The following is a 23,176-nucleotide window of genomic DNA, read 5'->3' on the forward strand; positions in this document are numbered from 1 at the left end:
ATACTTACTGGATTTATTTGAGGTTTGTCCATTGTTCTGCATTCTTTGCTTTGCTATTAGAGTTTTGCCAATAGAGATAACCAGTGTTTGTCTTTAATCCGAAAGATTTGTAGTGTTCACATCCACCCCTTTCCTATTAGTAAATCCTTACCAAAAGTCTATAAAATCTGCTCATCACCATTCCAACCACCCCCCCCCCCCCCCCCCCAAACCCCCATCAGTAAAATAAATCCAAATAAATGTTACGTCAGTGATGTAAAACATATGATCCAGGATTGCGGGTAGATCTATAAGTTTATGACTGTAAAATTTCTCAAGTAAGATCCATACCTTTCACCTAGATATTCTGCTAGTTATTCCATTTTCAATGCAGGCTTTGTTTGTCTGGAGCGAGCCTTTGTCTTTTTTTATGCAAAGTTAATTTTTCCCGCGTCCTAGCAAAAGTGGCCATCTTGAATATAATATTTGGCCGTGATAAACTGGGAAGAACGTTGACCAGCACAGGTAGCCCACCAAAACATCCCACCAACACCATAGGTCGGATTCTATTTTTGATTTCTTTATTTTCCGCCATTTGAACTGATAAGATTACGAGAATAAAAAATAAACAAGAAAAAGGCATTTTTGGCACTATCCTTTTCTAATTAAAGACTAGAAGTTTCTAATAGAAAGTGAATGCTCGGAGGACGGGACGAACATGTTTCAGTACAGGGGTTCTCGAAAAAGACCGCTGATCAGCATGAAATCAAAATACAAATCAGCCGACTGGGAAGCCTGTGGTGTGGACACGAAAAATTGCATCCACTATATGAAACTCGCGCTTGGGCTAAAACACCGCTGATTGATATGAAATCAATATACAAATCAGCCGACTGGGAAGCCTGTGTGGACACGAAAAATGTACTATATGAAACTCGCGCATGCGCTAAAAAAACACAGATCAGCATAAAATAAAATACAAATCAGCCGACTGGGAAACCTGTGGTGCGTGTGGACACGAAAAATCGCATCGACTATTTAAAACTCGCGCATGCGCTAAAAAGACCGCTGATCTGCATGTAATAAAAATACAAATCAACCGACTGGGAAGCCTGTGGTGTGGACACGAAAACTCGTATGCAATTACCCTGGGTACCAGAGGCTCCGAGCTTCGGGGCAAGAACGAGCTCTTTTTCGCTTCGCTCATCAAAACGTTTTCGCCGCGAAGCTTGGAGCCTCTGGTACCCAGGGTAACTAAAGATGGGATTGGGTATTGGCCCAGCTTCAGCACCCTCCCCTCTCTCGCTGCTTCGCTTTACCCGCCTTTTTTCGTCTCTCTCATACTTCAGGACTTCTCTATGGACATGTTTTTGAGACAAGAATGGTACGACCAAAGACTGGACCACAAAACAAACGAAACCGTTTTTCTTAGTAATCACGTGATGGACAAAATCTGGCTTCCCGACTCCTACTTCGTGAACGCCAAGGACGCAAAGTTCCACACAGTGACGACAGATAACAAGATGATCATGCTGTCCCCTGGAGGAAGGGTGCAGTACAACGCAAGGTGAGCTATTTTTAAATTTGTTAAAATAAATCTCATTTTCGCGTGAGTCCGTCCTCTAATGCATAGATGACGTCACAGCGTGTCATGAACAGACAGACAGACAGACAGACAGACAGACAGACAGACAGACAGACAGACAGACAGACAGACAGACAGACAGACAGACAGACAGACAGACAGACAGACAGACAGACAGACAGACAGACAGACAGACAGACAGACAGACAGACAGACAGACAGACAGACAGACTGACAGACTGACAGACTGACAGACTGACAGACAGACAGACAGACAGACGGACAGACGGACAGACGGACAGACGGACGGACGGACGGACGGACGGACGGACGGACGGACGGACGGACGGACGGACGGACGGACGGACTGACGGACAGACAGACAGACAGACAGACAGACAGACAGACAGACAGACGGACGGACGGACGGACGGACGGACGGACAGACGGACGGGCGGACAGACGGACGGACGGACGGACGGACGGACGGACGGACGGACGGACGGACAGACAGACAGACGGACGGAGAATGCATAAGGGTGAGGCTATAAACTATAAGATTGCTCTTGGTCTCTGTCTACAGGGTTTCTGTCAGGCTGTACTGCGACATGGAGTTAAGAGATTTTCCCATGGATACTCAGTACTGCCCAGTTGTATTTGAAAGCTGTAAGTACTAGTGTTGGATTAATTTTCATCATTCTTATTCTACGAGATTTATAGGATAGATTAGTCTTCTGTGAATAGAAATTTCAGCGCGCTTCAAAAGTACGGAACGGACGGTACAAATCATCAATATGCCTCTCTCTCTTTCTCTCTCCAGATGGGTACAGCGACCGCCACATCACTTTCGTGTGGGAGTTAGGAATGAATACAATCCCAGAAAGACTAAAGATTTTACCGCAGTACAACCTCAAAGAGGTCGCCTTATCAACCACTTACAACGTATATGTTGTCGGTAACTATCATTTGATATCTTTATCGAACTTTGAACTTGTCTCGATTTTACCGGACTAGTATAGTGCTTTTTCGGCATCCTTATTGGCTTACTTTCCTGAAACTGTTGGTAGCGCAAATCGCACTGTGATACTTGACTTGAACCGCCCTTACGTAATAAACAAACAGAAACGTCTTACTTGACTTAGGGAGGTTCGGCAGGTTCGTAGCCAGGAAAGGGAATTTGAAGATTCTTGGCAATTCTGCACAGTAACAACCCGAGCAATGAGCCAATCCCGCTAGACTATACATGACTGGATCTAGTTTGATAAAAATAACAATTTCATAGAATGTGTGTCCTTTGTTTCCCAGGCAACTGGTCCGGAGTAAAAGCGACGTTTGCGTTTGAGCGGACCTACAGCTACTTTATTTACCATGTGTACGCGCCATCCGCCATTATCGTCGTCATATCCTGGATAGGATTCGTCCTACCGCGTGACAAACCGCCAGCTCGCATCACGCTAGGCGTCACGTCAGTTCTTACTATTGTCACGGTGCTTAACATGCTCAGCAACACTGTTGCTAAGGTAAGCTTATTGGTGCGAAGGAACCGGGGGACGCTTTCCTAACCCTTTTGGTGTGCAGAAGCCTGTCCAGAGGGGTTCAAGCGGTTCGGATCCCAACCTGTCCATGTGCCGGGAACAGGCCAGTATGGATGGAAGTGTTAGTTAAACCAAGCGATAATATACTTAGTATCCGAGGTTTATTGCTCATTCGACTGAATCCTAAGACTCGATGAGCGATCGACGAATGTCGCGTCCTACCGTCTGGGTTATCAATCGAAACCTGGGCTAGTCTCTAGCGCTGGTAATTCTAGTCCACGTGTTTCCCATGAAAGTTTCCGGATCTTTTTTGTGTTTAAAACACTTTTATAACAATTCAACATTTTCGGAGGAGCAATTTACGGACATTTTTCACCTTCAGCTCAAAAAATGAGTCTTATGAAAATGAAATACTTTTTAGATTGTTTTTTTTTTTTTACTTTTGAGGTATCTCTGATGGGATTAGGGATAGGCGAAGGGAGCGTGCGTCACCTTAATACGAACTTTGCTAAATCAATCCTTTTTTTTGTCTGCAAATTATCTATGCACATCCCTCCCCTACAATCGGCGAATTTAATGGTTGATAAAATAATTTTTAAATCAGAAATATGCTCAATATGCTATTTTTTTAAAATGAAAATACAAAAAATCCCCCCCCCCCCCCTATTAAATGTTGAGGACTATGGTTGCAGGTGACAGACTACAACATTGAAAGGGGGGGAAGGGATTCCTAGGAAAGAGAGGGGGGGGGGGTAAGGTACGAAGGAGTTATACTAGAAATATGACGTGAACACATGGAAAGCGTTTTCAACTGAATAAATTATCAACACTCAATTCGCCGATTGTAGACAAAAGTGTGGCCTTATCGAAAGTTATCTCACAGTCCTAGGGTAATGTCCCCCAGTCTCGCCCTTTGTATACTTTCAGGTGAACTACGTGAAGCGGATAGACGAATACCTGATAGGGTGTTTTCTCTTTGTGTTCTGTTCTCTGATTGAGTATTCATTTGTCCTTCTTCTGGCTTACCGGATGAAAAAGTACCAACGACATTCCGGAAAGAAAGACAAGAAACTCTTAGAAACAAAGGTACGAATGTTGATTGTCTAGGTAGGATAAGGCCGTGAGATGCATTCCATCGCGAAGCACTAGCATCCACGAACCCGCCGAGGCTCCAAGGGTATATCTAATCATCCGGTAGAGCTCTTCGACATAAGTTACCGACAAAACGGTATCTGCCATACTCTTGTTATCACACAATACTTTACGCTCTTTTTTCTAACTACTGCAAACTTAAAGACTGAAGGTGCGATGCAATATGCTCGATAGCATGGGAGTTTTCCTTCATTTCTTTTCTTTCCTTTTTTTCTGTTCTTTTCCCTTTCCGTTAGTCTTATTTTTCTACACTATATTACAGGAAAAAGAAAACGGCTTGCTGCTCGAAGCAGATCTCGGTCTTCCCTCCAAAGAACTGGCCTCGTACCGCAAGGGAAACGTGAGCATCATTCGTGGTAGCATTCGCTCCTTTGTGTACACCGAAAGATTTATCCTTGCCATGGACGAGTACTCGCTGGTGGTTTTCCCCCTTGGTTTCCTCATATTCAACGTTACCTACTGGGGGAATACACTAAAGGTCTTCTAAAACTCTTCTATGAGTAGTTTACATTAGTGGCTACGGGAAAACATCCAGGTAGAGCAGTGCCATTTGATAACACACATGCGCGTAGCCAGGGTTTGCTAGGGGGGTTATTGATTAAGGGGACATAGGTATAATATGGAAAAGTTAGGTATTTGAGGATTCTTCAATATTTAAAGAATTAAAGACCGCTCAGGGGGTGCGCGCGCGTAAGACCATTGGATGACACATGTGGAGCAAACTCACCCCCAGTCCCCCAGTAGTAAGGGGGCACTTTGGATTCTATCTACAGTACACTTCAAGCGCGTACGCAGGATTGGGGAAGGGGAGGGGTGGATGCGCAGTCTAAGGTATCATATGGAAAAAGGATGAAATTTGACGATCTGTCAATAGGGAATGATAGCGCACGCACATGCGTGCGCACATGCATTTATGTCTCTTCGGCTGTCACAAGACAGTTGTGTCTGTAAAAGGGATAGAGCCAAAGGAAATTTAATTGTTCCTTTTAGACTTAAATATTATTATACGAAATGAATAAGGCTGTATTTTTTTCAAGATATCAAGTAGCTTTCATAACATGTATCAAATGTATAAAGGTATTTCTACGCATGTTATTAAGGCTACTCCTTTTGATAGAAAATAGTGTCTGATTAAATGCATGTTTGATTACGAAAAAGTAGAATCAATCTATCAAGTAGTACAAAAACAGCCAAATTTTGACCAGCTCATAAAAACTCTGGAATGCGTTTGTATTGGTAGTGTCAAGGGCTGCCAATGATAGCAAAGCATGTCAATAATATTAAAAAAATTTTCTCGGGGATAAAAATAATCCTCCAACACTAAAGAAAATGCAAACACAAAACGCAATAAATGGAAAATAATATATACACCAAATGAAATGTGAGTTTTACTACAGCATTAACATCATTATCATTATCAATACAATAATCCTTCATTAGCGTCAAACTACATTAGCTCAATACTACAATCTACCAGCGCCGCGGAGCAATATATACGCGCTAACAGAAACTCTTAAACAAAACAGAGCTTACGCACTAACAGTGACTACGAGCTAAAAGAGACTACGCACTAACAGAGACTACGCACTAACAGAGACTACGCACTAGCAGAGACAAACGTACTAACAGAGAATACGCACTAAAAGAGATTACGCAATAGCAGAGACTACGCACTAACAGAGACTACCCACTAGCAGAGACTACGCGCTAACAGAAACTACGCATTAACAGAGACTACGCGCTAACAGAGACTACGCACTAACAGAGACTACGTGCAAACAGAGACTACGCGTTAACAGAGACTTCGCGCTAACACAGACTACTCGCTAACAGAGACTACGCACTAACAGAGACTACGCGCTAACAGTGACTACGCGCTAACAGAGACTACGCGCTAACAGAGACTACGCACTAACAGAGACTACGCACTAGCAGAGACTACGCGCTAACAGAGACTACGCGCTAACAGAGACTACGCGCTAACAGAGACTACGCGCTAACGGAGACTACGCACTAACAGAGACTACGCACTACAAGGACTACGCACTAGCAGAGACTACGCGCTAGCAGAGACTACCCGCTAACGGAGACTGCCCGCTAACGGAGACTGCACTAACAGAGACTACGCGCTAACAAAGACTACGCGCTAACAGAGACTACGCGCTAACAGAGACTACGCAATTACAGAGAATGCGCGCAAGCAAAGACTACGCACTAAAAAAGACTACGCGCTAACAGAGACTACGCACTAACAGAGACAAGGCGCTAACAGAGACTACGCGCTAACAAAGACTACGCGCTAACAGAGACTACGCAATTACAGAGAATGCGCGCAAGCAAAGACTACGCACTAAAAAAGACTACGCGCTAACAGAGACTACGCACTAACAGAGACAAGGCGCTAACAGAGACTACGCAATTACAGAGAATGCGCGCAAGCAAAGACTACGCACTAAAAAAGACTACGTGCTAACAGAGACTACGCACTAACAGAGACAAGGCGCTAACAGAGACTACGCACTAACAGAGACTACGCACTAATAGAGACTACGCGCTAACAGAGACTACGCGCTAACAGAGACTACGCGCTAACACTACTCGCTAACAGAAACTAAGCACTAACAGCGCCTACGTACTAACAAAGACTACGCGCTAACAGAGATTACGCACTAACAGAGACTATGCGCTAACAGAGACTACACACTAGCAGAGACTACGCACAAACAGAGACTTCGCACTAATAGAGACTACGCACTAACAGAGACTACGCGCTAACAGAGACTACGCACAAACAGAGACTACGCGCTAACAGAGACTACGCGCTAACAAAGACTACACACTAGCAGAGACTACGCACTACAAGGACTTCGCACTAATAGAGACTACGCACTAACAGAGACTACACACTAACAGAGACTACGCGCTAACAGAGACTACGCACTAACAGAGACTACGCGCTAACAGAGACTACGCGCTAACAGAGACTACGCACTAACAGAGACTACGCACTACAAGGACTTCGCTCTTACAGAGACTACTCGCTAACAGAGACTACGCAATAACAGAGACTACGCGCTAACAGTGACTACGCGCTAACAGAGACTACGCGCTAACAGAGACTACGCACTAACAGAGACTACGCACTAGCAGAGACTACGCACTACAAGGACTACGCACTAGCAGAGACTACGCGCTAGCAGAGACTACCCGCTAACGGAGACTGCCCGCTAACGGAGACTGCACTAACAGAGACTACGCGCTAAAAAAGACTACGCGCTAACAGAGACTACGCGCTAACAGAGACTACGCAATTACAGAGAATGCGCGCAAGCAAAGACTACGCACTAAAAAAGACTACGCGCTAACAGAGACTACGCACTAACAGAGACAAGGCGCTAACAGAGACTACGCGCTAACAGAGACTACGCAATTACAGAGAATGCGCGCAAGCAAAGACTACGCACTAAAAAAGACTACGCGCTAACAGAGACTACGCACTAACAGAGACAAGGCGCTAACAGAGACTACGCAATTACAGAGAATGCGCGCAAGCAAAGACTACGCACTAAAAAAGACTACGCGCTAACAGAGACTACGCACTAACAGAGACAAGGCGCTAACAGAGACTACGCACTAACAGAGACTACGCACTAATAGAGACTACGCGCTAACAGAGACTACGCGCTAACAGAGACTACGCGCTAACAGAGATTACGCACTAACAGAGACTATGCGCTAACAGAGACTACACACTAGCAGAGACTACGCGCTAACAAAGACTACACACTAGCAGAGACTACGCACTACAAGGACTTCGCACTAATAGAGACTACGCACTAACAGAGACTACGCACTAACAGAGACTACGCGCTAACAGAGACTACGAACTAACAGAGACTACGCGCTAACAGAGACTACGCGCTAACAGAGACTACGCACTAACAGAGACTACGCACTACAAGGACTACGCTCTTACAGAGACTACGCACTAGCAGAGACTACGCAATAACAGAGACTATTCGCTAACAGAGACTATGCGCCAACAGAGACTACGCGCTAACAGAGACTACGCACTAACAGAGACTACGCGCTAGCAGGGACTACGCACTAACAAAGACTACGCACTAGCAGAGACTACGCACTAACAGAGACTACGCACTAACAGAGACTACGCGCTAACAGAGACTACGCACTAACAGAGACTACGCACTAGCAGAGACTACGCAATAACAGAGACTACGCGCTAACAGAGACTACGCACTAGCAGAGACTACGCACTAAAAGAGACTACGCGCTAACAGAGGCTACGCGTTAACAGAGACTTCGCGCTAACAGAGACTACTCGCTAACAGAGACTACGCACTAACAGAGACTACGCGCTAACAGAGACTACGCACTAACAGAGACTACGCGCTAACAGAGACTACGCGCTAACAGAGACTACGCACTAACAGAGACTACGCACTACAAGGACTTCGCTCTTACAGAGACTACGCACTAGCAAAGACTACGCAATAACAGAGACTATGCGCTAACAGAGACTATGCGCTAACAGAGACTACGCGCTAACAGAGACTACGCACTAACAGAGACTACGCGCTAGCAGAGACTACGCACTAACAGAGACTACGCACTAGCAGAGACTACGCACTAACAGAGACTACGCACTACAAGGACTTCGCTCTTACAGAGACTACGCACTAGCAAAGACTACGCAATAACAGAGACTATGCGCTAACAGAGACTATGCGCTAACAGAGACTACGCGCTAACAGAGACTACGCACTAACAGAGACTACGCGCTAGCAGAGACTACGCACTAACAGAGACTACGCACTAGCAGAGACTACGCACTAACAGAGACTACGCACTAACAGAGACTACGCGCTAACAGAGACTACGTATTAACAGAGACTACGCACTAGCAGAGACTACGCGCTAACAGAGACTACACACTAGCAGAGACTACGCTCTAACAGAGACTACGCGCTAACAGAGAATACGCACTAGCAGAGACTACGCACTAACAAAGACTACGCGCTAACAGAGACTACGCACTAACAGAGACTACGCGCTAACAGAGACTACGCGCTAACAGAGACTACGCACTAACAGAGACTACGCACTACAAGGACTTCGCTCTTACAGAGACTACGCACTAGCAGAGACTAGGCAATAACAGAGACTATGCGCTAACAGAGACTATGCGCTAGCAGAGACTACGCACTAACAGAGACTACGCGCTAACAGAGACTACGCATTAACAGAGACTACGCTCTAGCAGAGACTACGCACTAACAGAGACTACGCGCTAACAGAGACTACGCACTAGCAGAGACTACGCACTAACAGAGACTACGCGCTAACAGAGACTACGCGTTAACAGAGACTTCGCGCTAACAGAGACTACTCGCTAACAGAGACTACGCACTAACATAGACTACGCGCTAGCAGAGACTAACGCACTAGCAGAGACTACGCATTAACAGAGACTACGCATTAACAGAGACTACGCGCTAACAGAGACTACGCACTAGCAGAGACTACGCACTAACAGAGACTACGCGCTAACAGAGACTACGCGTTAACAGAGACTTCGCGCTAACAGAGACTACGCACTAGCAGAGACTACGCACTAACAGAGACTACGCGCTAACAGAGACTACGCGTTAACAGAGACTTTGCGCTAACAGAGACTACTCGCTAACAGAGACTACGCACTAACAGAGACTACGCGCTAACAGAGACTACGCGCTAACAGAGACTACTCGCTAACAGAAACTACGCACTAACAGAGACTACGCACTAGCAGAGACAACGCACTAATAGAGACTTCGCGCTAGCAGAGACTACGCGCTAATAGAGTCTACGCGCTAACAGAGACTGCGCGCTAACTGAGACTACGCACTAACAGATACTACGTACTAACAGAGACTACTCGCTAGCAGAGACTACGCGCTAATAGAGACTACGCACTAAAAGAGATTACGCGCTAACAGAGACTACGCACTACAAGGACTACGCACTAACAGAGACTACGAACTAGCAGAGACTAACGTACTAACAGAGACTACGCACTAGTAGAGACTAACGTACTAACAGAGACAACGCACTAAAAGAGATAACGCAATAGCAGAGACTACGCACTAACAGAGACTAAGCACTAGCAGAGACTTGGCACTAACAGATACTACGTACAAACAGAGACTGCGCATTATCAGAGACTACGCGCTAACAGAGACTACGCACTAACAGAGACTACGCACTAGCAGAGACTACGCGCTAACAGAGACTTCCAGCTAACAGAGACTACTTGCTAACAGAGACTACTCGCTAAAAGAGACTACTTGCTAACAGAGACTACTCGCTAACAGAGACTACTTGCTAACAGAGACTACGCACTAACAGAGACTAGGCGCTAACAGAGACTACGCATAAACAGAGACCAGGCGCTAACAGAGACTTCGCGCTAACAGAGATTACGCGCTAACAGAGACTACGCTCTAGCAGAGATTGCGCACTAACTGAGACTACGCACCAGCAGAGACTTCACGCTAACAGAGTCTACTCACAGAGAGACTACGCATTCAACAGAGACTATGCGCTAACAGAGACTACGCGCTACAAGGACTTCGCTCTTACAGAGACTACGCACTAGCAGAGACTACGCAATAACAGAGACTATGCGCTAACAGAGACTATGCGCTAACAGGGACTACGCGCTAACAGAGACTACGTGCTAACAGAGACTACGCACTAACAGAGACTACGCACTAGCAGAGACTACGCAATAACAGAGACTACGCGCTAACAGAGACTATGCGCTAACAGAGACTACGCGCTAACAGAGACTACGCGCTAACAGAGACTACGCACTAACAGAGACTACGCACTAACAGATACTACGCACTAACAGAGACTACTCGCTAGCAGAGACTACGCGCTAATAGAGCTACGCACTAAAAGAGATTACGCGCTAACAGAGACTACGCACTACAAGGACTACGCACTAACAGAGACTACGAACTAGCAGAGACTAACGTACTAACAGAGACTACGCACTAGCAGAGACTAACGTACTAACAGAGACTACGCACTAAAAGAGATAACGCAATAGCAGAGCTTACGCACTAACAGTGACTACGAGCTAAAAGAGACTACGCACTAACAGAGACTACGCACTAACAGAGACTACGCACTAGCAGAGACAAACGTACTAACAGAGAATACGCACTAAAAGAGATTACGCAATAGCAGAGACTTCGCGCTAACAGAGACTACGCACTAGCAGAGACTACGCACTAACAGAGACTACGCGCTAACAGAGACTACGCGTTAACAGAGACTACGCGCTAACAGAGACTTTGCGCTAACAGAGACTACTCGCTAACAGAGACTACGCACTAACAGAGACTACGCGCTAACAGAGACTACGCGCTAACAGAGACTACGCGCTAACAGAAACTACGCACTAACAGAGACTACGCACTAGCAGAGACAACGCACTAATAGAGACTTCGCGCTAGCAGAGACTACGCGCTAACTGAGACTACGCACTAACAGATACTACGTACTAACAGAGACTACTCGCTAGCAGAGACTACGCGCTAATAGAGACTACGCACTAAAAGAGATTACGCGCTAACAGAGACTACGCACTACAAGGACTACGCACTAACAGAGACTACGAACAAGCAGAGACTAACGTACTAACAGAGACTACGCACTAGTAGAGACTAACGTACTAACAGAGACAACGCACTAAAAGAGATAACGCAATAGCAGAGACTACGCACTAACAGAGACTAAGCACTAGCAGAGACTTGGCACTAACAGATACTACGTACAAACAGAGACTGCGCATTATCAGAGACTACGCGCTAACAGAGACTACGCACTAACAGAGACTACGCACTAGCAGAGACTACGCGCTAACAGAGACTACTCGCTAAAAGAGACTACTTGCTAACAGAGACTACTCGCTAACAGAGACTACTTGCTAACAGAGACTACGCACTAACAGAGACTAGGCGCTAACAGAGACTACGCATAAACAGAGACCAGGCGCTAACAGAGACTTCGCGCTAACAGAGATTACGCGCTAACAGAGACTACGCTCTAGCAGAGATTGCGCACTAACTGAGACTACGCACCAGCAGAGACTTCACGCTAACAGAGTCTACTCACAGAGAGACTACGCATTCAACAGAGACTATGCGCTAACAGAGACTACGCGCTACAAGGACTTCGCTCTTACAGAGACTACGCACTAGCAGAGACTACGCAATAACAGAGACTATGCGCTAACAGAGACTATGCGCTAACAGGGACTACGCGCTAACAGAGACTACGTGCTAACAGAGACTACGCACTAACAGAGACTACGCACTAGCAGAGACTACGCAATAACAGAGACTACGCGCTAACAGAGACTATGCGCTAACAGAGACTACGCGCTAACAGAGACTACGCGCTAACAGAGACTACGCACTAACAGAGACTTCGCGCTAGCAGAGACTACGCGCTAATAGAGACTACGCGCTAACAGAGACTACGCGCTAACAGAGACTACGCACTAACAGATACTACGCACTAACAGAGACTACTCGCTAGCAGAGACTACGCGCTAATAGAGACTACGCACTAAAAGAGATTACGCGCTAACAGAGACTACGCACTACAAGGACTACGCACTAACAGAGACTACGAACTAGCAGAGACTAACGTACTAACAGAGACTACGCACTAGCAGAGACTAACGTACTAACAGAGACAACGCACTAAAAGAGATAACGCAATAGCAGAGACTACGCGCTAACAGAGACTAGGCGCTAACAGAGACTACGCATAAACAGATACTACGCGCTAACAGAGACTTCGCGCTAACAGAGACTACGCGCTAACAGAGACTACGCTTGTTTAGTGACAACGCATTTAAAGTGACCGTGTATTACAACAGACAATGCACAAATCACACTTCGATAATAATTTTTTTTCTTCCTGAGTGTTATGTATGACAGGATCAAAAAATGTCACTTATGCGCAGTTGTCAAAGCGCAACTAGCGAAATCGAGCATGGCGGATTTTACGATAAAAAGCAAATTAAAACATAACGAATTAATATTTCCTATGTAATTTAACTAAGAAACGCCTTGAAAGTATTCAAAAGGCAATCTGCTACCGATTCGCTGAACATTTTCCGGATTTTCTGCTATCAATGAGAAGAATGACAGCAACATGGCGCGAAAACAAGCATGAAGACATTGTTTCGTAAAGAAAATAATCAAGAACAGCTTAACAGTTCCTATGAGATCACTCTGAAAATAGTTTACCTTCATTATAACTTCATTACTGACTAGCTACTACGGCTATGGACTTTTTGCCTCACCTGTCGGTATCAGATTTTGAAGTGAACAGCGGGTGAGATTTCCGGAACCAGCCGAGGTACTGTTGTAGTAAGCAATGTCACAAATTGTCTGTATCGTTATTATTATTAAAATCTCTGACTTAATAAAACCTCTAAGGTCGCCAAAGATATTGACCAGCTTATCTTGTGAAACGAAGATTCGGAAATTTGGGCGAACGCAGCTTCTAACTCCCTCTACTAAGCTATTAGTACTTACTTATTGAATAGGAAAAAAAAAGATTACTGATATGTATATTCAACTTCGGTTGAAGCTAGTTACTTATACAGTAATTCATGTCATTTTTGTAATTAATGTTTAGATGTTATAACTATTATTGTTGGGATAATAAAACTCTTTTATTAACTTTTATTGTTGTTACTGTTAGCTATGTTTCTCTGACCCAGGTTCTTGTGTATTGGTTGGTAAAGTTTAGCTATATCACGGTCTACAGTTCAATTAAATGTTCAGTATCACATTTTATTCCAGGTATGAGTACTGTTTTGGCCTCTCTTCCCTAGGACCAATGCTTTTTGTGGTTGAGATGGACATACTGGCTCCCAGGTGATACCCAGCTTGGTGGCCATATGATCCTTGGGGTCATTGAGTGTGTAAGTTGCATGGAAAACTGCCAAATCAAACTTCCCATTCAGTGGAAAAATGTACTAATGTTGCTTAAAATTCACTAAAAAAGCTGGAAAGTTCTTCGTCAAGCAAAGCTTATGACATACAACATTTAAATGAGAATAAAGTACCATTGTGTAATGAATATACCAGATTGTTCTCCCCTACAACTTTTCGTAATGTTGAGAAACAATTTACAACCAAACAGCTTTTTATCTATCCCTGTTTTATGATGTTAAGCAAATAACAACACTATTCCTGCCATCAACCCCTGTGAATGTTCCATTGCCAGACAAGAGGCATTATCTGTGAGGAGAGCTTTCAATTGTTACTAGTCCCCCTGGCCCTCCTTATATGATCAGACTGCAGTAAACCAAGCACCCTGCTAGCAGAGGCCCTTTTCTCTGTATTTCGCTGGGCTGGCATTCACGGGGTATAAACCAACTAATACATTTATTATATGACATATTTGCAGTTTAAATTTTCTACAAAAATCTGCTTATACCCCCAGTTATTTTCCTAAAAAAAATGTTTTTTTATGAGTTAAGATAACCTTTTATTCATACCAGACTGCAAAATGTTCTACAATTGAAAATGTTCTGTAATTGAAAAAAAAAAAGAATAGCTGTTGTGTAAACCTTTTCTCACAGAGTGGCATTATTTCAATGGCTGTTAAACTCTGTATTCATTTCATATAACAATACTAGAATTATTTCTTGTATATATTTCTGTTTCTCTAGGTTGTTTTTCCAAACAAGTACAACATATAACAAATTTATTTAGTTATACTCCAGTTACCCTTGCAATTCAGAAATATATTTCTTGCATTAGCTAGACCTTGTAAGCCATCATTACCAGTGATAATACACCAAAGGCCTTATTACCTGCCCTCCCCCCTCCTTACACCAACATTTATTATTTTAAAAGAGCATGAAAACATTGAGCATGTAAGCAATAGTTTTCAACTTACTTGAAAGGAGTAAAAATCGTAATAGCATAGCATGTGTTCATGTCATGTTTATAGGGCTACTTTATATTATTATCTTTATATTAAGTGATACTTTAATCAAAAAAGGTCACATTATCATTTTAAAGTATATGTGAGCTGGAACAAGATGTAAGGGAGGTTTTACCTTTATGTTAGTCTTAATGGCTTTCCTGCTAACAGAGAAAAAGAGAAAGTCCTCTGTTCAGAAGGGGTGGGGCAGATATCTGAGCAGGGAAGTTGGGGCAGGTCTTGATGGATAGTTTGATCCAATAAAATGGGAGGATGGTGCTAAAAATAAGAGCTTTGACTTTAGGGGTGGTACACCAACACAGAAATTTAAATCAATGCTGTATGTTTAGATGTAGGCTTCCACTTCTTTATCCTAAATTACTACCACCCTCTATCCATTGGCTAAATACAGGTGGCTCCAGACCCCTGAATTTGTCCCCTTATATAGTTATATAGGGCTTACTGTAATTATCATACATTAGTTTGGTAAAGTGATGTGAGTGATCACAACAAAAAGTAGTTGAAACGCAAGTGGGTTGAAACACACATAATGGCCTCTTTGGATATTGGAATTTACCTAATGAAATGGTCAAAGCCGTACCTAAGTACCGAATCTAATTAATAATTTCTATAACATATAGCGATGGCCTGCAGAAATACAGATACAGATGATTCTTTGAAACCTCACTTCCCGCAATCTTGGACTCATACGCGCATACAAAGCACCAAAAGAACCTGTTTCCCTCTTCGTTCAGACCGGTATAACTTCCTCAACTTTTAAGAACGTCGTATAAGTTTTCATATAAACCATAAAAAAATACTATGGCTTAATTTCTTTATTATTTATCTAAGAGTCTTCTGAAGAAGTGGTGAGCTTATCTATGCAGCCAAGACCTTATATTTCGCAATTTCGTGAAGATAACTCGACGATGGTTAACACGATGCAAACACGTGAAAAAGCAATAGATATAAGAGGATTTATTCACTATTGAAGATAACACAGGTACAATCGAAGCTGACCTTACTATTTGTTGTTATCTATAGACTTGAGGTTTCGAAGCTGAGGGAAATCACACCAATAATATAAGTGTTAGAATAATATAAGTGTGAGATCCCCATGAGTTTATACGCTTTTGCCGCCATTTTGTTTCTTTGCATTGAATTTCTCTCTAGTGCGCATGCGTGACATTTTTTGATCCTGTCGTTATGTATATATTACTCGCTAACATGCACGGCCAAATGAAGTACGCGATTTGTAAAGAAACGTTTTTAAATCACGGTTCGCTTTCGTCTTGTTATATGAATGCAACGAGTTGCTAGGGAACGGGGAATTATCAGCAAGTACGGTAATGGCTCAAAATTATTTTATCTCCGTGTGTGGAAATCAAACACAACCTTGGTGAGAAGAAAACAATCATATTAGAAAGAACCGCTACACTCATGGTTATAAAATTAGATTGCGATGCAATAAAAACATCTGAAGATAACATTGTAAGGGACGGAAAAAGGCTTCCGAAAAAAATTGAAGCAGACAGAATATCACCCACCCCTCCCAGCACTTTTCCCCTGGTCCGTCAATAACATTCGATGTCAGCATGAGTCAACATCTGCGTTAGCCAATCATTTTTCTTATTCGATATTTAAATCTCCAACTCAAAATATCATATTCACATATGCATGTATATATAAGCTGTTAGATGTAGCAGCAGACATGGTTGTAGAGGTAGTAGCAGACAGGTTCGTTACCTGGTGATATCAAACCTGTTGTTTAAACGTGAGGATCTTTTGTTGCTGAGTATGGTACATTAAACACTAATTGAACTTTAGCCGGGCCCGCCGCCTTAATTTACTGGAGTGATCTGTATTCAAAAGTTCTCTTGTCACAAGAAATTTCTCTTATTGGTTCACTGCCAAAACTGGCGGAGAACTCAAGCGCCTACAACCAAGTGATTTCGACAGTAATCTCCTGTTACCATGACTACAAGCCATCTGGCCTTAACCGTGTGAAGAAGACTTCTCTTAAATCGGCAGCTTTCTGGGTGTTAATGCGACATCTTGCCTAGGGCAGTAATCAAAACTTTCAGTGTCGCGCGATGGAAACCTTCTAATTTCATTTCCCTAATGGTAAAAGGACCCGTGTTCCCATTCGCCTTAAAGGACCAAATGCCCATTCAGTCAACTAGCGTTAAAGGACTCGGATAACAGTCCTTTTCGTACTAACAGCTGTCGCCTTCTTTGTGTTTGCAATGATAAAGCTGTGGCATTTGATAAGAGAAACGCAATAAAGCTATATGACGTTTTTTTTGTATTGTAGTTTGTGTACCAAGCACCGGCCCTTTTTAGGAAAATGGCAAGGATGGATTAACTTTTTGGTAGGGAATAATTGCGTCATTATGACAAACTGGGAACGATTTGTTCTTACCTATAAATTAATTAAAACTTCGTTAATACGGACCACATCGAATATGCTACAAACAAGTTACACAAACGAATCAAGCGCAGAAGAAATTGACTGATTATCACCTTATAAAACCACATGTAATGAGTCGCTATTTTTTTATTCTAAGAGCATCCCCTTCATAATTCCTAACCGTGGTATCATATTAAAATATTGCGGGCGTCAAATAGCGCAACCCCATCTAGTACGACCACCTAGTGGACTTTATTTTTAAATGACCAGCCTAGAAGATAAATCTGAAATCCTAGATGTTTAGATGTTTCGCTTGATTCCCCTGGACTTAAAACATGTTGTTTGATTGAAAAAAAAAAATCCTTTCTATAATCCATGTCCGCATAATTTCGATTCTATTTTTCTTTTCGGTTAGATCATACTTAACTAACATCCAGGGACAAATCAGCGATCTACTCAGAATGCTCTAGTGATACATTACTAGAACTAATTTGCCCAAACAAAAACCAAAACAGTCTACGCCGGAAAACCGGCGCCCTATTCTTGTGAGTGAAATTTAAAAGCAATTCGGGTTGTTGTGTAGATCTGCACCTTAAGGTTTAGCAAAAGGGAATTTGTAAGTATTCATCGCGCCGTCGCCACTTTTATAAACTAAAGGAAACACGCAGGTCTAATATTGTCGTGTCGTCTTTACTTCACCAATTACAGAAGGATTGTAGCCCCCATTCATTAATAACAAAATCGGCGTTTGATTGGTTCCTTGCTATGCAAATTGACTATCAGCTTTTCGCGTTCTCATTTCAATTCAGAATATTTTTTTCTTGTGCTGCCATCAAATGTCCACAAGAAAACGAGGACACTAAAATCACCAAAACAGTGTAATGGCGCCCGCCAACACATCGAGCCATCACTTAATTTCTACATATCGAAGAAGGAAACCGTAAAACCGAGCATCCAAATGAATCAATGGCTGACGAGTCGACACTTTCCAACCGATCGGCAGAGAGCAAACTGCAAGCCGCAACGGAGTTCTTTCAACGGAAGTATAAATCTGTATCGAACGCAGAGAACTCTCAGAGGGCTTACAAGCCCAATGCTCTTTTTTGCCTGAAAGAGAACAACAAACTACGTGTGAACTGCAAGAAAATAGTCGATTCTAAATATCCTTTTTCGCTTCTTTAAGAGCGCTGCTAAAGATTAAAGGAAGATAATTTCGTCAGCTTTAGCTGCTATTTTGCTATCTTTTTTTCAGCAAGCTGCGAAGAATCAGAATCTTTGATAAAAAATTCTGATTGGTTTTCATGCCAAACTACAAAAGCAAAAACGCATGTTTGAAATCTGATTGCCCGGGAAATAATTTATTGTTTTTATTCTTGTAAAAAGGGTTTATGGGTTTGTGGTTTTCGCTATTTGCACTTTGCCCTATGTACAGAATTTTACTGTAAAAGTAACCATCTATTTAATCCATCTCTCTATTTTCTATTAGCTTAAAGGTTTTCATTTCTAATATTTCGCACACAGCGTTTGAAAATGACAAAAGTGTTCAGTATATTTCCTTGACGGATTTTCACATTTTTTGAAACATCTATCCTCCTTATTATTGCTGCGAACTGCATTGTATTAATACTTGATACTCCATTGCCAAAAGGGGACTCAACTGATTTAAACAAAACGCTGGTAAGTCATTGAAATTTCATTGCAACTTCTCGACTGCTCTTTTTCTTGTTGCCAAACCTTTCTCACGGGTCCTTAACATTTTATACACTGATTTCTATGATTTTATCGTCATTGCTCACGAGCCAACCACATTTGAAGCACATTTTCACCGCAGTATCTTTTGTTTTCTTTCCAGGAGCAGGCGGAATACGTTTTTGTTGTTATCTACTGTCTCGAATCCGCGCTGAAGATTATTGCGCAGGGGTTCCTCTTTCACGAACAAGCGTATCTGAGAAATGGATGGAACATCTTAGATTTTGCAGTCGTCGTTGTTGGGTTAGTAAACCAGTTCTTCTTTAGCTTCCCCAACGCTCTCACTAGCACAAACTCGATATGACGAAGACATTTATTTTTCTTATCACTTTTAAAGAAAAAAAAAATAGAATATGTGTTTTTCCGGTGATTTTGCATTCGCTTACAGAGGTCGCGATCTCGACGTAATTGTGAGAGAAAGCGAGTACTGTCTCATAAAAGAATCGCGCAAATCCTCCAAGTCCTTTAAAATACATATTTTTCATTTATGATTATTTATTTCTTAAACATCTAACAGTGGTTCATAACTTTTTAGCGGAAGCGGCATTGAAATACAATTTTTATGCCAAACGAAACGAAATTGAAATTCAAATGACGCGTTTGAAATGTTACTTCTAGTATTCAAAACTGAAGGGTTAAGTGAATTTAAAAGAAACTTGACTTATTCAGGTTTTATGCGGGTGGAAGGCCGTCTTTTTTGTATATTGTTTTAGCCTCTATTTAGCTGTTTAAAACCTCTCTAACGTTTTTACTCTGGGAACATAATATTCAATATTCTTAAACGTGTAAGGAAAATTTGCCGATTGACTCAGTGATGCTTACCATCAGTCACGTTGCTTTGCCGTGTAAACAGTATTAATCTGAAGGTTAAAACTTAAACTACAGATTCAAAACCTCCTTCCCTGTTTGTGGCTTAAGCGTGTGGTTTTTCCTTTTATTTTGCCAATTAGTAACATCGCAAGCACTTTCCTATTAATCGATTAGTTGGAATCTTTTACACAATTAAAAAAAACTATTTTAACATAACAATACTTGTTTTTTTTTTTATAAGGTATACCTTTTGAGTACGATTACACTGAATTTCAATAGACGATGTTCAAATCTTTTTCTTAATTTAATCTGTTTCCAATTTTTTTATCAGATTTTTCCCTTTCGAAATATATCCTTTTTCCCGATGATATCATGTCAGACCGTGTTAGAGCTGCAAAACAATACTGTTCTTCATTTTGTATAACAAAGCTATTATAGTAGAAATGACACGCTTGTCACGATCAAGTCTATCGAAAGCGTGAAATTGAATTTCTTAATATTTGATAACATAAGATGAAGTCACAATGCCGTGGTATCATATAATTTCTAAATATATCTGTTTTTTGTGTGTGGTAATTTTGATTTTTACTATTTTTTATTTTACTCTTGTACTCAGGTTCCGTATAAGTTATCACTGTTTAGAGTCCCCCTCCCCCTAAAATCTGTCATATAGGGAGCGATTATTTTGTTCTGCGGAGCAGAGCCGTGCGAGGGTTATGAGTGTTTTAAAAGGGTGGTTCGACAAACATGAAGGACGATAATGAGTGATTGATTTAATAATTCAATAGCAGCACGTAAAAATTCATCCTGTCTTGTACATCTCAGTAGACTCATTTCAGCTGTTTCTAAACAAAACCAAGACCACTTTGCCCTTGTTGTTCACTAAAAAAATAAAATTTTCTTAGATTATTTCCGTCTGTTTCTGAACTTTCTCGATTATTCCATTGCCATGCGCGATCACATTCTTTTCGGTCTCTTTGCCCTCGCCCTCTGTGCTTTTAATTCAACGTCATAATCATTTGGACATCGCATTTAAGATTATTTCTAGTTGATGGTCTAGGTGGAGCAAGTCAAAGTTGCTGTCTTTCTATACTTCGGGTGTCAATGGAGAGTCCAGGAGGTTATCCCAAGCAAAGAGATAAGGCCTATCCTTGTGGACTTGAGGAGAATTTTGGTAAAAGCTTGTTTTTATAAATGGAGCCACCCTTTAAAAAGTTCTGGATCAGCATTTGTGTTTATATATATATTGCTCGAACATGAGTAGCGATATTTGCTTGATAAAAGCCAATTTTCTGATGATTTGTGGTAGGATGAGCATCCCATGTAATTCTGATTCTTTTAATTGTTTTGGCAGCCAATTGTGGTAGATTTTAAAATTGTCTGTTTTATTGCAAAGCGTCGGCATTTACACCTCTAAATTCCAAATCGTATAACTCAAATTCTCGTAAATTTAAAGTTTCTCTTGAATTTGTACTCACATGTGGAACTACTCCCCTCTAGTTTGGACTACTTTTTTTCCTGGGCCTTATTTTAGCGTGTTATTTTCGCTGCTCCCCGAAAATTTTGATTCTTATTTCGGCTGTCTTTTAACCTGTATAAATAACAGACTCTGTTTCAATCGACTCCGTTAATTCGAACCTTTGTTTACTCGAGCCCTTCAGGTTCTACTGAGCGGGCTTCTACCGTATATGGTGTCAGTGGTTTATTCGAGCCCTTCAGAATTCTACTGAGCGGGTTTCTATCGTATCTGGTGTCAATGGTGGGATTGTGCACGATGGATATGACCTCAGAGCAATGTCATCATTTAGACGCACTTCTTGTTTTGTTTCCTATAATTAAGAAAATCCGAGTTGTGTTTCCTTCCATTAAGTATTATATTTCTTCCATTCTTGTTCACATGTGCCGGTAACGCGTGCCTTCTCTTGGACGTTACAAGATCGTCGGTATCTCGAATAGCCGAAAACAATGAAAAATTCAGAGCCAGAAGTGAAATGAATTCTGGCTGATACACTTTGGCCAGGAAACATCCTGAAGGTTCGGGCGCGCCGAAAAATATGAACTATCAGCAGATACAAGGTCTAGAGGTTTTTTGTGACTTTTTGGAACTGTAAAAAAGTAATGTTTTTCGAAAAAAAAATATAGTTGATCGCTAAGAATAAACGCATTTCTTGTTTTAAGTATTTCAAAAGAAAAAACATATTTGATAATGAAAAACTAAATCGTGCGTTATAGTTGTTATGGTTCACATTCACTGATGCTATCGCTGCGGTCTATTGTTTTTTCATTAAAGTAGTCTTTTTATGCTCGGCTACTTAGTGTTTCACGAGAAAAAGTAAACACTCTTCAACTCCGATACGATACTCTGAATATATAGATTAGACATGTGATTATGGAATACTTCAAGGATTAATTTATTTTTCATCAGTTGTTATAATAAATATATCGTCCCCCTATTACTCCTTTGCTATTTGCTTTCCCTGTGCAAAGACCATTATACTGTAAAGCCAAAGAACAGCTGAGAAAACTCAATTGCAATGCTTTCGAGATTGTTGATAAATACACAATTTTAAAGTTATATAACAAGGCACCTTTGCATGTGATCCTTCATGCTAACAGCCTCTAAAAATTGGCTCATCAGGGAATATAGCCTAGTGCGATAGTTGGGAAGACCATAAAGCACTAATCGCGGCATATAAACGGTATTATTTTGCATAGTGTGAAATAGACTTGACTGATGTGTCTGAACGGGGTATAAGTTTGCAAAGAATAAAATGGACTTCTTTATCTAAAGTCGTGTCTATAACCGACCTTCCTGTCACTTAGCAGGCGCCCAGCAAACTGCATGCGCCAAACAATCAAATATACACCGGCCACCCACAGCCGGCCACCGGCAGTTCATTTACGTGATCCTATTTTTAGCTCTGACGTCAT

The 23,176-nt window shown here is 42.0% G+C and overlaps 2 protein-coding genes and 1 long non-coding RNA gene across 8 annotated transcripts in view; 2 read left to right on the forward strand and 1 right to left on the reverse strand.

Annotated features, from left to right (window-relative positions):
* Positions 1-470, reverse strand: part of LOC125561266 — a 14,894-nt gene extending 14,424 nt beyond the window's left edge. The window contains exon 1 of the long non-coding RNA XR_007307299.1: positions 331-470. This is a non-coding gene — a long non-coding RNA (uncharacterized LOC125561266). The remainder of the gene's footprint in view (positions 1-330) is intronic.
* The window catches only part of LOC5519984 (gamma-aminobutyric acid receptor subunit beta-2), a 10,528-nt gene extending 4,905 nt beyond the window's left edge, over positions 1-5,623 (forward strand). The window contains exons 4-9 of the mRNA XM_001639796.3: positions 1,329-1,546; positions 2,148-2,230; positions 2,385-2,519; positions 2,870-3,084; positions 4,027-4,185; positions 4,514-5,623. Of these exons, the coding sequence (XP_001639846.2) occupies positions 1,329-1,546; positions 2,148-2,230; positions 2,385-2,519; positions 2,870-3,084; positions 4,027-4,185; positions 4,514-4,738 (1,035 nt within the window). The 3' untranslated portion in view covers positions 4,739-5,623. The remainder of the gene's footprint in view (positions 1-1,328; positions 1,547-2,147; positions 2,231-2,384; positions 2,520-2,869; positions 3,085-4,026; positions 4,186-4,513) is intronic.
* A 13,029-nt stretch (positions 5,624-18,652) lies between these two features.
* Positions 18,653-23,176, forward strand: part of LOC116603559 (voltage-dependent N-type calcium channel subunit alpha-1B) — a 33,824-nt gene continuing 29,300 nt past the window's right edge. For all 6 annotated transcript variants that reach the window (XM_048724498.1, XM_048724499.1, XM_048724502.1 and 3 more), the window contains exons 1-3: positions 18,653-18,846; positions 19,258-19,363; positions 19,539-19,678. In XM_048724498.1, coding sequence (XP_048580455.1) covers positions 18,653-18,846; positions 19,258-19,363; positions 19,539-19,678 — 440 coding nt within the window. The remainder of the gene's footprint in view (positions 18,847-19,257; positions 19,364-19,538; positions 19,679-23,176) is intronic.

Source organism: Nematostella vectensis, chromosome 3, assembly GCF_932526225.1.
Source record: "Nematostella vectensis chromosome 3, jaNemVect1.1, whole genome shotgun sequence".
In the NCBI taxonomy this organism is placed as follows: domain Eukaryota; kingdom Metazoa; phylum Cnidaria; class Anthozoa; order Actiniaria; family Edwardsiidae; genus Nematostella; species Nematostella vectensis.